Source organism: Miscanthus floridulus, chromosome 1 (genome assembly GCF_019320115.1).
Source record: "Miscanthus floridulus cultivar M001 chromosome 1, ASM1932011v1, whole genome shotgun sequence".
NCBI lineage: Eukaryota > Viridiplantae > Streptophyta > Magnoliopsida > Poales > Poaceae > Miscanthus > Miscanthus floridulus.
The window spans coordinates 24694869-24709185 of NC_089580.1; the positions used below are offsets into that span (position 1 = coordinate 24694869).

A 14317-nucleotide genomic window follows, 5' to 3' on the forward strand; every position below is an offset into this window, starting at 1 on the left:
ACGACTAGCAGCAGCAGGTACTCCTACTACTCCCATACGAAACGGTTTGGCCAGGTGTTTCTGTGTTCCTTCTCTGTTCCCTGTTGGCGAGGGCACACGATCCGGCAGCCTGTCCTGTGCGTACGACTCAGCCTGTTCGGCTGGTGCTTTACGATTCTATTTTTTTCTCACACAAATCAGCTAGCAGTTACGATCGTATTTTTTTCTCATACAAACCAGCTAGCAGTATTTCTTCACGAACCAGCAACGAAACAGCCCAGCCTGCCGAACAGACCGAATAGTAGTACTTAAGCTACGTGAGAACGTGAGAATAGTTGCGAGAGTGAGTAAATAGCCAGCCATGCATCTCAATCTCATCACTTGATGGCGCCTTCCACGTGCCAAAAATTTTTTTTGCCGTCCTTTTCCGGCGAAAACAATACGGTTAATTGCGCCGGTCGCCGGACAGAGACAGGTGCTATGCAAGCGTCGGCGTCAGGCATTGTAGCAGAGCCGCCCTCCTCCCTTCTCTTCTCCTTCCCCAGGGAGGCCAACACCTTATAAACGCGTCAAGGTAGCCAGCCCAAGCGGAGAAGCACCACAGCGCATAGCTCCTCTTCGCAAGCAAGAACATCTCGATCGAGCGACTTCTAATTAATTTGCTGCCGATTCGATCTTCAGTTCTCGAATATCTTTGATCCCCGCACCTCGCAAGCAAGAACATCGATACGCCATACGTGGCCCTGTGGCCATGGAGGTGGAGGCGGTCAGCTGCGAGTGCTGCGGCCTGGAGGAGGAGTGCACGGGCGAGTACATCGGCGGCGTGCGGGCCTATTTCGGGGGCAGGTGGCTGTGCGGCCTGTGCTCGGAGGTCGTCAAGTACGAGGCCGGCAAGTGCGCCCGGGGAGCCGGCGCTGCGGCGCCCGACGTGGAGGAGGCCGTGGGCGCGCACATGGCCATCTGCCGGACGCTCAAGGGCCGCGGCGGGCCCGCGGGCCGCGTCGCCGAGGGCATGCGCCAGATGCTGCGCACCGCGACCTGGAAGAAGGCCGCGTCGTCGTCGTCCGCCACGTCGCCGAGGGGCCCGGTGTCCGTCGGGCTCTGATACGGTGATCGCGCGCGCCGCGGGCCGGGGCCGAGGCGGCGCTGACCCTGGCTTCGCGTTCGTTTCTTCTCGACCGATAGCTTGATACGCGACCTCCTAGGGCACTGGTACCGGCGTTCTTGACTACTAGCTAGACCGCCGTGGGTCTTCGCAGCTTCTATGTAAGTTTTATTTTTCGGATCCAGTGTGTACATATATATGTAAGGATCCGAACAATCAAGCCTTTGATATGATGGCTTAATTTGATCAATCGAGAAATTAAAAAGCTTTTATGCATCGGATTATATCAAACGAGCTGGTGAAAGGCTTCGAATCTTGGATTAAACTTGAGCACCACCCACCGTTTTCTCCGGCGACGATGCCATCCTTAGAACGCGCGCGGTTTTCCGTGAGACTTTCTTCGGACGGCGGTGCCGAACAGTCAACAGTGGACGCCACTGCCGCAGCGCAGCCGATCCGCTCCGCTCCGGCGTTCTCGATGGTAGGCTGGACTGCTGGTAGCCATGGCAAACGTGCGACGTCGTCAGCACGTTTTTTTCCCGGGAGTCACACTCAAATTTTTTTGCCTTACACCCCCACTCGTGTCGCGGCACCACCAATCCCACCGGTCCGCACATGCTTCCTGAACACCTCGACCGTTGGATCACGACCTAGCGGCCCGGATCGGCGCTTGGATGCTTGGGCTCCTGCTCCGGTGCTGTCTCTGTCGCTCCCATGGCCGCTTCCTGCCTACCTCGTCGTCTGAATGCAACGTGCTTCGTTCTTTTGCGGACTTCCTTCCTCAATTCCTGCACTGCTGAACTGTATATCATCTCTACTGATTTGAGCAGAATCTCTTCCTCGCTCGTACGTCTGGGAATCTGTCCACGATAGAGATCGCATTTGGCTTCTTCGTTCGTGAGAATTTCATCGGTTGTTTTCAGAGTTCTCGCTCTCAGCGCACATGCAGAAATATGGTGATCCCTCGTTCTCGGAGAGGCATACAGACACGCACGCATGTATAGAGCCATAGACTGAGATCCAATCTCTTTCTTTTTTCCCATTTTTTTTCGCCCCTGGATCTTTTTGAAAGAAATTGGAAATTCCACAGGTTTATCCTGGACTAGGTTCTCAACCACCGGCAGTCCGCGCGCGGCCATGACACCTCACCCATCCCCATTGTTTGGAAAAGGAAATAGCTAGACGACGTTACTATAGAGAAGACAACATATTGCTATGAGTGGCAACTGCTTTCTTACACCTGGCTAGCCATGGACTAGACAAGGAAAGGTGGCAACATTTTCATGGGAAAAATATGCCTTGGTCATGTCTAAGAGAACGTCTGAACATACTTTTTGCAACGGGTTGCTGTTTGTTAATCAACCCAGTTGATGGAGTGGGAGTGGTATGGGCAATTGATTATGACTCACACTACGACATAAAAGCATATTAGTGACAGTCAAGACTGATTAACAACGAGGAAACTAAGCGCTCTCTAAGGGGTTATTTGGTTTCTCCTCCTAAACTTTAGTCGTTGTCCCATCAGATGTTTGAACACATGTATGGGGTATTAAATATAGACTAATTACGAAACTAATTGCACAACTTACGACTAATTTGTGAGACAAATCTTTTAAGCCTAATTAGTCCATGATTTGACAAAGTAGCGCTACAGTAACATGTGCTAATGACGGATTAATTAGGCTTAATAAATTCGTATCATGGGGTACCGACGGATTCTGTAATTTGTTTTTTTATTAGTATCTAAACATCCTATGCGACATCCTCACGTGACACCTCCTAAATTTTAGTCACCGGATCCAAACACCCCCTAAATTTACGTCTCGACGTCGACAACGTGACTATGCTGCTTCTGAATTTGACCATACACTTGGGACCAACACTGTGCTGGTTCTGAATTCCTGCACTTTACACACTGTGGCGCTATCTATTACTCTACCACCGTCTGAACTCATCATCGGATAAATGTGTGGATTTCCAAAAGGATGAGCACGTTGTGAGGTGATAGCCTGTTTGTTTGTTCATATCTAGCTTATAAGTTATGGCTTATCAGCCAATAAATAATATTTTTCTCTCATATAAAACTAGTCAACAGTATTTTTAGCTATGACTTCTAAGCCAGACTAACCCAGACGAATAGAGCGAATGTGTGTGCGGCAAGCCCGTCTGATCCTGAAGACTCAAGGCATGCTTTTCTGTAATAGCCTGGAGAAAGTGGACGCACGCTTTCGAGTTTTGACGGCTCCCAGTACGTACTAATCATACCTCAGACATACCCTCCAATGATCGAGCCTACAATGTTTTTTTGACAAGAAGCTGCAGCACTCACAAAATAATAAGTACTAGCTAGTGTTACCTTTAATACTTAGAAAAGCCAGCCTCCAAGCACCTGTAATTGGCGATACGAAACAGACTGTCTGAAGGCCTGCAATCGCAAGCGTAGCAGAATTAGATAATGGAGCCGAAAGGAGTGCAGACAGTGAGCAGGTCGCGGTCGTGCACACGTAACACGTCGACATTTTTTTAGTCCGAAACATTTCCTGAGTCTTGAGTCATCGCTACCTTCAGAGCAAAGTATGTGATTATTCAGCCTGTTAGAGTGATGGTTTCAGTCAGAACTTATCAACCGACTAACAATATTTTTCTCTTATATTAAATCAGCATCAGTCAAGTTTATCGGTGCTACCGACGAGCGAGCACGCTGATTATGTGATCCGATTCCGATCGCAGTCAAACTGATGCATAGCAAAAGCTGCACCGTGCCTCACTGACAGCGACAGAAGACTCTTGTTTGGGAAGCCACATTATTATGTTGAAGCCAAAAACCAAATTTTTTTGCATAGTACCCGTCACATCAAATCTTGCGGCACATGCATGGAGTACTAAATGTAGACGAAAAAAAAACTAATTGCACAGCTAGCCGAGAAATCGTGAGACGAATCTTTTAAGCCTAATTAGTCCATAATTGGACAATTTTTGTCAAATAAAAACGAAAATGCTACAGTAGCCAAAAGCCAAAAATTTTGGAACTAAACGGGGCCTCAAGAAACCCAGGGATTATCTCCGCTGAGAACCTGACACTTGCTCGTAACCTAGGAACCCAGGGATTATCTCCGCTGAGAACCTGACACTTGCTCGTAACCTAGGAGCCGGCGCTTTGGCACGGAACGGAGGAGAGATGAGAACTTAAGACAATTGGCCCGACAATGACATGCCGTGGTCGGCGTCACCCTCGCTCAAGTCATCTGGATGGAGCGCCACACGTACGTGCAGGCGCAGGTAGCCAGACGCGGTCCGCCGCCCAGGAGCTGTTCTGTTCTGTTCAAAACAGTCCGGCGCGACGTTACCGAAGGCACGGTGGAAGCTAGACACAAGGGCCGGGGCCCGGGGGTCCAGCTCGTGTCCCATTCGATGCGAGGCCTATGGCCCTAGTCGCGCGCGTACCCATCGCCTAGCGAGGGACGGGTCTGCACAACCAGCCGGTCGCGCGTGCTCCGCTTCGACGCACACGTGCAGACGCGCATACACACGCAGACAGATCGTCGGCCTTCTCTCGCATTAAACCAGTCAACCGTAATAATTCACAATCGTATACGATCGTTTTAGCCTCAGCTGAACAGGCTGCGTGTTTTGCCTGCCTACCTAGCTAGAGAGCGTGCGCGGGGCGCGGCTACACGCGCACGTCGAGATGCCTTGCTGCCTCCCGCCGATAGGATCAACCAGAGCCGACGCGTGTGCCTTATCGCGTTCGCGGCCCGTTACCGTCGTGCCGTCGTAGACCGGAAAGCGTTTGTCCGCTGTGCGCACATCGCGATCGATACATTTTAGATTTTTCACCGGTAGATGAACCTGATTGGAGTCTGAGCAACCGTGCTCTTCTAATCAATTCCATTCGGTTTACCCCATATTTAGCTTGTTCGGCTTTTTTTCAGCTAGAACAGTGTTTTTCTCTCACAACAATTCAGTCAGAACAGTGTTTTCAACCAGTTTCGACCAAAATTCTACCAGCCGAACGAGGCCAATGTGCCGTTTGGAACGTAGAGTGGGATAGAGAAATAAAGAGCGGGATAGATTTGATCCCATGATTAGATAACAGGGAATGAATAGGAATAGAGAAATAAAGAGCAGCATGCCTATTCCATACATCTTCATGTTATTCTAATATATTTCCCATTTCCTATCACAATCCCGATCCAAATTAGCCCCAAGTGGTTGTTTCGCTTGCGCAGTGCCAACGACTGGGAGATTGGCGGTCGGGGTGATGCCGCCAGCGTCGAAGGACGGTGCAGGCTGTCCAAGCGTCAACGGGCTCGGCCACAGCTCCTCCATGGGTTTTGTGGGGGTATGGCCCCCCAAGACATGGGCCACACCATCGGAGGTGGCCCAGCCCACAAGCTGCTCGGCGTGCACGGCGCTGCTCGGCGTGTACCGCAAGACATTGTATAGTACCAAATAGGATACTTTACTTATAACCCTACCCCTTCGGAGTATATAAGGAGAGGCAGGGGTCCTCTACTTGACATCATGTATTCAATACAATACACCAAAGACACAGGACGTAGGGTATTACGTCGATCAAACGGTCCGAACATGTCTAAATCGTTGTCTCTGCGCCTTGTGTCACCATCCGGTTCCTGATTACGCGCACCCTCACCGACAAATCTACCATCGCGGAATACCCCTCGGTGGACTGCCGATGATATTCTGTCGACAGTTTGCGCGCCAGGTAGGGGTGTGCGCTTGATCCATGGCGAGCCAGATGGACCTCAAATCAACAGCGCGTTCTCGTTATCAATCTCGTGGAGATCCATGCCGGTCTACGACGATGATTCATCGCTGCTACACCAGCCCCCGTAATAGTAGATCCGATCTTGGAACCACCTCCGAGGTCGCCTTCACCAACAACTCACCGCCCGCTAGGTGCTCGCCGTCAACGTCGACCAGATAACGTCGTACGCCGCCGACCAGACGCTTCGTCCAAAGCTAAGTCACGCTTTAATATTTTCCTAAATATTCTCCGATCTTCGTATATCGCCATAATATTTCTCCGAATTATTTTCTCTATATTTGCTCTCCAAACGATTTTTCGAACCCTCGAACAGTCCCGTTGATGCTCGGACGCCTCCAGAGACGGCCCTGTCTCTGGCTCCTCTCTACACGTGTTACGGGCTCCGCGCTCTGCATTATGGGTGGTTGGCAGCGGCTCCTTAGTCACGCTTGTTCCTCCTACACGTGCACGGGCTCCGCGCTCGACGTTATGGACTATGGGCTAGCTAGGGCTGGAGACTCAGCTACACACTAACTGTTCAGGCAGTTTATATTAAACATAAATATATTTTCACGCCAACTGATCGCCGAACTACATACGCCGTTTCATCACCATTTCTGATTTTTCTCTAGAGTTCATTTATTTTTACATCATGTACTACCCGTTCTACATGTTTGTATTGCAGGATCGTCGTCTAGGTGATCGAACCACCTGGTGCTCGGACTTCTCCACCAATCAACTGGTCAGACCGCTTGGTTCATGGACTCCATCGCCAACCAGTTGATCGGACTGTTCGCCGGTCGCTTCTACTCAATGCTCAATTCGCCGCCGACCAGTTGACCAGACAGTTCGTCGCTCGTGCTTCATCGTCAGCTACGCTGAGGACTCCTCAGTGCTCGGTTTCTTTGTGCTCAAGGAGTAAGTGGGCACACTTCGCCGCACGGACGTCGCTAGCTACGCCGGGGACTCTTCGGTGCTCGGACATCGCCAGCGACGTCGGGGACTCCTCGCTCCTTGGTGCTTGGTCATCGCCATCGACGTCGGGGACTCCTCACTCCTCGGTGCTCAGACATCGCCGCCTATGTCGGGGACTCCTCGCTCCTCGGTGCTCGGTCATCGCCAGCGACGCCAGAGACTCCTCGCTTCTCGGTGCTCGGTCATCGCCAACGACGTCGGGGACTCTTCGCTCATCGGTGCTCGGTCATCGCCGCCTACATCAGAGACTCCTCGCTCCTCGGTGCTCGGTCATCGCCAGCGATGCCGGGGACTCCTCGCTCCTCGGTGCGCGGTCATCGCCAGCGATGCCGAGGACTCCTCGCTCCTTGGTGCTCAGACATCGCCGCCTACGCCAGGGACTCCTCGCTCCTCGGTGCTCGGACATCGCCGCCTACGCCGAGGACTCCTCGCTCCTCGGTGCTCGGTCATCGCCAGCGACGCTAGGGACTCCTCGCTCCTCGATGCTCAGTCATCGCCGGCGACGCTGGGGACTCCTCGCTCATCGGTGCTCGATCATTGTCGCCTACACCAGGGACTCCTCGCTCCTCGGTGCTCAGTCATCGCCAGCGACGCCGGGGACTCCTCGCTCCTCGGTGCTCGGTCATCGCCAGCGACGTCGAGGACTCCCCGCTCTTCGGTGCTCAGACATCGCCACCTACACCGGGGACTCCTTGCTCCTTGGTGCTAGGACATCGCCGCCTACGTCGGGGACTCCTCGCTCCTTAGTGCTCGGTCATCGCCAGCGACGTCGGGGACTCCTCGCTCCTCGGTGCTCGATCATCGCCAGCGACGCCGGGGACTCCTCGCTCCTCGGTGCTCGGACATCGCCGCCTACGCTGGGGACTCCTCACTCCTCGGTGCTCGATCATCGCCAGTGACGCCGGGGACTCCTCGATGCTCGGATATCGCCACCTATGCTGGGGACTCCTTGTTCCTCGGTGCTTAGATATCGCCACCTACGCCAGGGACTCCTCGCTGCTCGGTGCTTGAATCGCCAGCGACACCGGGGACTCCTCGCTCCTCACTCCTCGGTGCTCAGACATTGCCGCCTACACCGGGGACTCCTTGATGCTCGGTCATCGCCAGCGACGCCGAGGACTCCTCGCTCCTCGGTCGTCGCCAGTGACGCCAGAGACTCCTCGCTCCTCGGTGCTCGGACATCGCTGCCTACACCAGGGACTCCTCGCTCCTCGGTGCTCGGTCATCGCCAGCGACGCTAGGGACTCCTCGCTCCTCGGTGCTCGATCATCACCAGCGACACCGGGGACTCCTCGCTCCTCGGTGCTCGGTCATCGCTAGCGACGCTGGGGACTCCTCGCTCCTTGGTGCTCAGACATCGCTGCCTACGATAGGGACACCTCGCTCCTCGGTGCTCGGTCATCGCCAGTGACGCGGGGGACTCCTCGCTCCTTGGTGCTTAGACATCGCCAGCGACGCCGGTGACTCCTCGCTCCTCGGTGCTCCCTTGGTGGTTGGATCTTGCTATGTCTCGTTAGTGTGCTATCAAGCTACTCCATGCTGTTCGGATTAGGGTGCTGATCTTGGACATCACGTCTGGGTCTTGATACACATATGTCAGATGACGTCGGCAAGCTTTCAGACTTCTTTGACCCTGCTACAAGATTCATTCTTCATCTTCCAGTAGGCTCGGGGACTAAGTGGGCACACTTCACCTTGCGGTGAATGTGCTTGTTCTCATCTTGAGGCTATGCCCAAGGACTGGCTACCTGCTCGGATGGTCTTCTACTTTATGATCCTGGCACCACGTGACTACGTCACCTACTATCAGGCTCGGGGACTAGCTGTGGGGGTATGGCCCCCAAGACATGGGCCGCACCATCGGAGGTGGCCTAGCCCACAAGATCAAGGCATGCACGGCGCTGCTCGGCATGCATCGCAAGACATTGTATAGTACCAAATAGGATACTTTACTTGTAACCCTACCCCTCTAGAGTATATAAGGAGAGGCAGGGGTCCTCTACTCGATATCATGTATTCAATACAATACACCAAAGACACAGAACGTAGAGTATTACGTCGATCAGACGGTCCAAACCTGTCTAAATCATTGTCTCTGCGCCCTTTGTCACCATCCGGTTCCTGATTACGCGTACCCCCACCGACAAATCTACCATCGTGGGATACCCCTTGGTGGACTGCCGATGATATTCTGTCGATGGGTTTCCTATCCGTGGTAGGGACATGGCTGGTGGAGCCTCCTAGGCCACAAGCGATGGCACACGGTGCTTGCTTGTCCATCAGAGGCTCGGCCCATAGGTTCTCGCTGGCAGCTATCGCCGCATCTCCGCCCCAGACGCAGATGGCTAGCACGAGGTCCTTCTGTGAGTACGTGCAAGGAGTGGTAAGGGGACAGGACCCAACCAGTTTGTGAGTCGTCGACCTCCTAGGCGCATCCTGGTGTGGCAGAACCATCTAATCTAATGTCCTCCCAAGAGTACTTATCTTCCATTAGACACTAAGTACCCAAGAGAGTGCACTAAATTGTGCCATTCCGTCGAGCACACCCTAAGGGAGAACTCAAAAATCCACATTCTTCCGTTAGAATCATAACTGAGATAATAAAGCTTACAATATTCTTAACCATTTTTTACATCACTTTATTACAACTTTAGAGTACTTAAACAAGTTGAATGAAATAGCAGAATTAAGACAGTTTTACTTATAAAAGAGTTTATATGTTTTAGATTCATATTTGTATCTTGCAGCGGAGAACAACATATGATCAGAGTTACAATAGAAATAAAGGTTAATGGTGAATCATTAACATAGTGAACATTTATAAACCAGATATGATGACAAATCATAAAACATTTCTTTTAAAAACTTTTAGTGAGGGTTATAAATAAACACTACGGTTATAGCGCGAAAGAAATCTCCTCTGAGCCCACTAGGAGGTTTCCACACATAAGAGTCAGATCTATGTATCCTTCGGTCACCTACAACAGGGGAAATAAAACTCTGAGTACTCTATTAGACTCAATAAGACTTACTCGACAGGAGAAAAATAAAAGACTCCAAGGATATGCTAGGCTATCTGGCTTGTGTGTTATTGCATCTGTAGGAAGCATTACTAAACGTGCGTCCTTATATTCAATTTTATTAGCAGTCATCATTAGTTCACTAACTAATCATTATATGTAAGCACCGATGCTACTTTCAAGCATGTGGTAAGCAATTAGAACTATTTTACCATCTTTCATATTCTAGTTCTTACTACGGTGCTAGAATATAGTCAAGTCATACCGTCTCACAGAAACGACGATTCGCAAATCAATGTATCCTAGCTAGGTACTCTGAAACACACGCCTCGCTTGTACCCCAGGTACAAACAAGACCAACCCATTCCACTCCTGTCAAGGGGTCTAGGTCCTCGTCTAAACTTGGACTCCAAGCCCCCAACACCTGAAACCCGATCTCAGTATGGTGCTTAGACCTCCACCTAATACCCACCCCTAAAAGTTGGTCTGAAAAGAGCTGGAACCCCTGACAAGAGAGTAACAAGTCTTACCGCTCCTATAAGTAAGTATGTGCTTAGGATAATAAGACCGTGACCTGACTAGCATCCACAGGAACAGACGATTCTCAATCAACATAGGCGGAACGAGTGCAACCAGAGCCTCGCTCGATTGCCCAACACAATCCAATTTCAAATCCAAAGTACAGTTCCGCTCGGTCCCCAATTATTATCCATTCATATTCCATGTGATGATAATAGTAAGAATAATATCTTTTCCTTATCTCTCACGAGTGGGAGGTAATCACTCGACTTCTACCAAAATCCTATAGCATAGCAATCTACACGATCCTGTCATACTAGTAAGTCTCATAGGATAAGGATATATTTATGCACGTGGATTTCATTCAACTCCTTAAAACTTAATCTATAAGCATATAATAAGTATAGAATAATAGAGGTTATGTACCAGGGCTTGCCTAGGTAAGATATAACCAAAAGTTAGCATTCCATCATGGCAACACAATCATCAGGTGCCATCTTTTCTGCTACTTCGGTCGACTCCATGCTCATCATGTTTCCTATTATGACATACGTGGATGCAACGCAGAGACATAAATAATCAACGGCAGCTGCAACTCTTATCACACGATTACACCTCTCAAGCTAATGAGCTAGCTCTAATGACTAATGTACTAGGCCATGTATCCATGTTGTCAAACAAGGCACTATTTTCCCACAAGTGTTTTAGTTATAAAATCACTAGGTGTTTCTTTATTTCATCTTATTGATTTAATATATATTCAAACTAGGGCTCAATAGCTATTTCAACAAACTAATTATTCTAGAGCTACAAAAATTACAGTGAGCACCTAATAATATTAGGAATTTACTATGAAATTTTTAGAGTCAACACTATCACCAAATTATCACAAAAATTCATATAAGTTTATATCCTAACGATATTAAGCATCTCAAATTAATTAGCGAACTACTAAAAATATTATGAAACTAGGTGAACAATATATACTAGCAGATAGATCATGATTTTAGGATCCTAACAAAATTAATTTCATAATTTTTGGTCAAATACACAAATTTATATTGAATTTATAAGTTTGCATTAGAAACTAAATTAGAAAATGCTTAGAAAAAGGAAAAGGCCGGCGACAACTAATTCAGCCCAGCAGCTGCTCAGCCCAGCGCGGAATGTGGCCGCACGCCAGTAGGCCGGCCCAATTGGCCCACTGCGCAAGCGCATCTGTGCATTAGCAAAAGAGCCCCCGTGTTTTTAGACAATCAAACGGTATAGCACAACACTATTCCCATAGACTCAAGCTTTGCACAAGGCACCCTGAGTTGTGTCGTCTTTACAATGGGGCGGTCCCCAGCATCCTCGCGCGTGACGGCGCGGCGACCGCCGGCAAACCACGGTCGCACCGAGCAAAAGGGACCCATTCTAACCAAGCTAAGGGACTGACCACCATCTATGGTTTGGACGGCGATGATGGTAACGGTGGGATACTGGGAGGTGCCCTAGGATACGCTACAGTGACAGGCGGCGATTCGCGATGATGGTGCGACCGTTCTAGTGAGCGAGGAGGACAGAGAAAGGGTAGAAGAGGTATGCGAGCACTAGTGTCATACCACTAGAGCAGCTGATGCGTTGATGTGGATGGAGAGGCCCTGTGTGGTGCTGGCCATGTGCGAGCGACTAAGGCGATAGCATACCGAGGTGGGCATGGTCACGCCAGCTCACTTCTAGTGGGATCTTTAGTGGAGCTAGGGCGAGCACCGACACCAGGGGGATAAGACGAGTCTAAAGTTGACTTGAATTGAATAGAGACCAAGTGTATAGACTTACCCCCAAAACATGCCATAATACGGCGGTGAGATGACCGGTGGTCATGAAAATCTGAGCTTGTCCTTGCCGAGGCACGACAGGGCCTTGATAGGGGTTGCCTAGCTAGCTGACTCCCTACGCTATGTACTGATGCAAGGAATCGGACTGTGAAGCCCTAAGCTAAGCGAATCGATGGGCAGAGAGCGTGGTGCTCTTATCATGGTCATGTCGTGGAGAGGCACATGAGTGAGCTCGAGCGGATTAAGACAGGTGGCTCCAATTGATAGCTGCAATATGAGCACATGCGCATAGGTGACGAGACAGGGGAGGGCTTGGCGTGACGCACTTGAATTAGAGTGGGCAGACCCAAGCAGGGCTCACCAGCGTCGGCCTTCTTTGTTTGCTTCATTCTTGTCACTAGTATCATTCTTGCCACTTATTACATCATCAACCTTCTTGCTCAATTCTTCCTTCATCTTGCTCATCTCATCTTGCATCTTTTTCATTTCATCTTGAAAGAGCTTGGCTTGAGCACTCATCAACTCTTTAGCTATTTTCTTGGCCATTTCGATGACAACGGCTTGCATCTTGTCGGACTCCGACATTGTTTCTTCTCATGCGGTGAAGCGCAAAGAGAAGACCAATGCTCTGATACCAATTGAAAGGATCTAACAATGCCTAGAGGGGGGTGAATAGGCATATCTAAAAATTTGCTACAAATGCTAAGTTCAAATCTGTCAGTCAATATCGGAAGTCCCGGCGTTTGGGTCAGAACTCCCGACATTGTCAGAAGTTCTGGCGCAAACGTCAGCAGTTCCGACGCCTACGTGAACTACAAAAGTAGTGTCAAATTTAACTTCATGGATAAATAATCTTACAACCTCACTTCCTAGTGGTTTGGTGAAGAAGTTGGGTCACTCCCTTGACGCCGTAATGCCTCCAAATCGTAGATCGAGTCCAAACCCTAAAATGAAAGTTTGGGAGAGAAAGAGACAAACAAATACAAGTAATCTCTAGCAATCACAACAACAATAAGCACATGGGACACAAAGATTTATCCTGAGGTTCGGCAACCTTACAATGGAGCTCCTACGTCCTTGTTGAGGTGACCACCAAGGTTAGAGTCTCTTCCACCTCCTTGCCTCTCTCAAAGCGACCACAAAGGTCACTTGAGCTTTCCACTAAAAAATCGAAGGGTGATACAAACTTCCCAAGGCTCTTCCACAAGATGGAAGCTCTTAGGCAATGCCTAGCTGGCTAGGGGCAAAGCCCCAAGAGTAATAGACGCAAAATCAACTGGCTTGATGAAGAAATTAAGTACTCAAGCTTGCCAAAGTGATGCTCTCATTTAATCCACTCTCCTTTCACTCAAAACCCTAAGGGAATCAATGATTAGAGCAAAGGGGGAAGGAGAGGGGTGCTTTAGTTGCTTGGGAGTTATTGAGCATGAAGTGGGTCAGCTGTAAATGAGTCCGTAATGGTTAGAAGTGAAGAGAGGGGCATTTATACTCCAAGTAGAAATCTAACCATTTAGATCTATGTTGGAAGTTCCAACGCAGATCTTGGGACTTCTGACGTTCATAGAAAACACTGTTCACAAAGGGTCAGAAGTCCACACATGCAAGTCAATGCCAGAACTCCTGGCAAACGTCGGGACTTCCAACGGTCGGTACTTCTGACGTACGTCGGGACTTCCGACGTGCATAGTTAAACAACTAGCCAGCACCACTGATGCCGAGACTCCCAACATGGGTCGAGACTTCCGACAGTCAGAACTTCCGATGTACGTCGGGAGTTTCGATGAGTGCAGACAGCCAGCCAGCAGAACCACCGATGCCGGGACTCTCGGCTTGGGTCAGGGCTTCCAACGTCCATAGTCACCGCGTAGGCTAAGTGACTGGGAGTTAGAACTCTCGGCAAGAGTCGTGACTTTTGATTGTCGGGAGTTCTGGCTTACGTTGGGACTTTCGACACCGATAGTCATAGAAAAATAATCTACGTGCTCGTGGAGTGCTAGAGTGTCTCTTTTGATTTTATTTTAATGCTTGACCACTCTATCTTCCTTAGAGCAACTAAATTTGCATCCCTCTTTATAGTGCGGTGGATCCTAAACTCAAAAACAAAATTAAAACCTTTGGAGAGCATTTTGAG

General features: G+C 49.8%; 1 protein-coding gene across 1 annotated transcript; it reads left to right on the forward strand.

Annotated features, from left to right (window-relative positions):
- Positions 1–586: 586 nt before the first annotated feature.
- On the forward strand, positions 587–1338 carry LOC136476348 (uncharacterized). Its single transcript, XM_066474144.1, has one exon. The coding sequence runs from the start codon at positions 731–733 to the stop codon at positions 1082–1084; it is 354 nt and encodes a 117-aa protein (XP_066330241.1). The 5' UTR covers positions 587–730; the 3' UTR covers positions 1085–1338.
- Positions 1339–14317: the final 12979 nt, after the last annotated feature.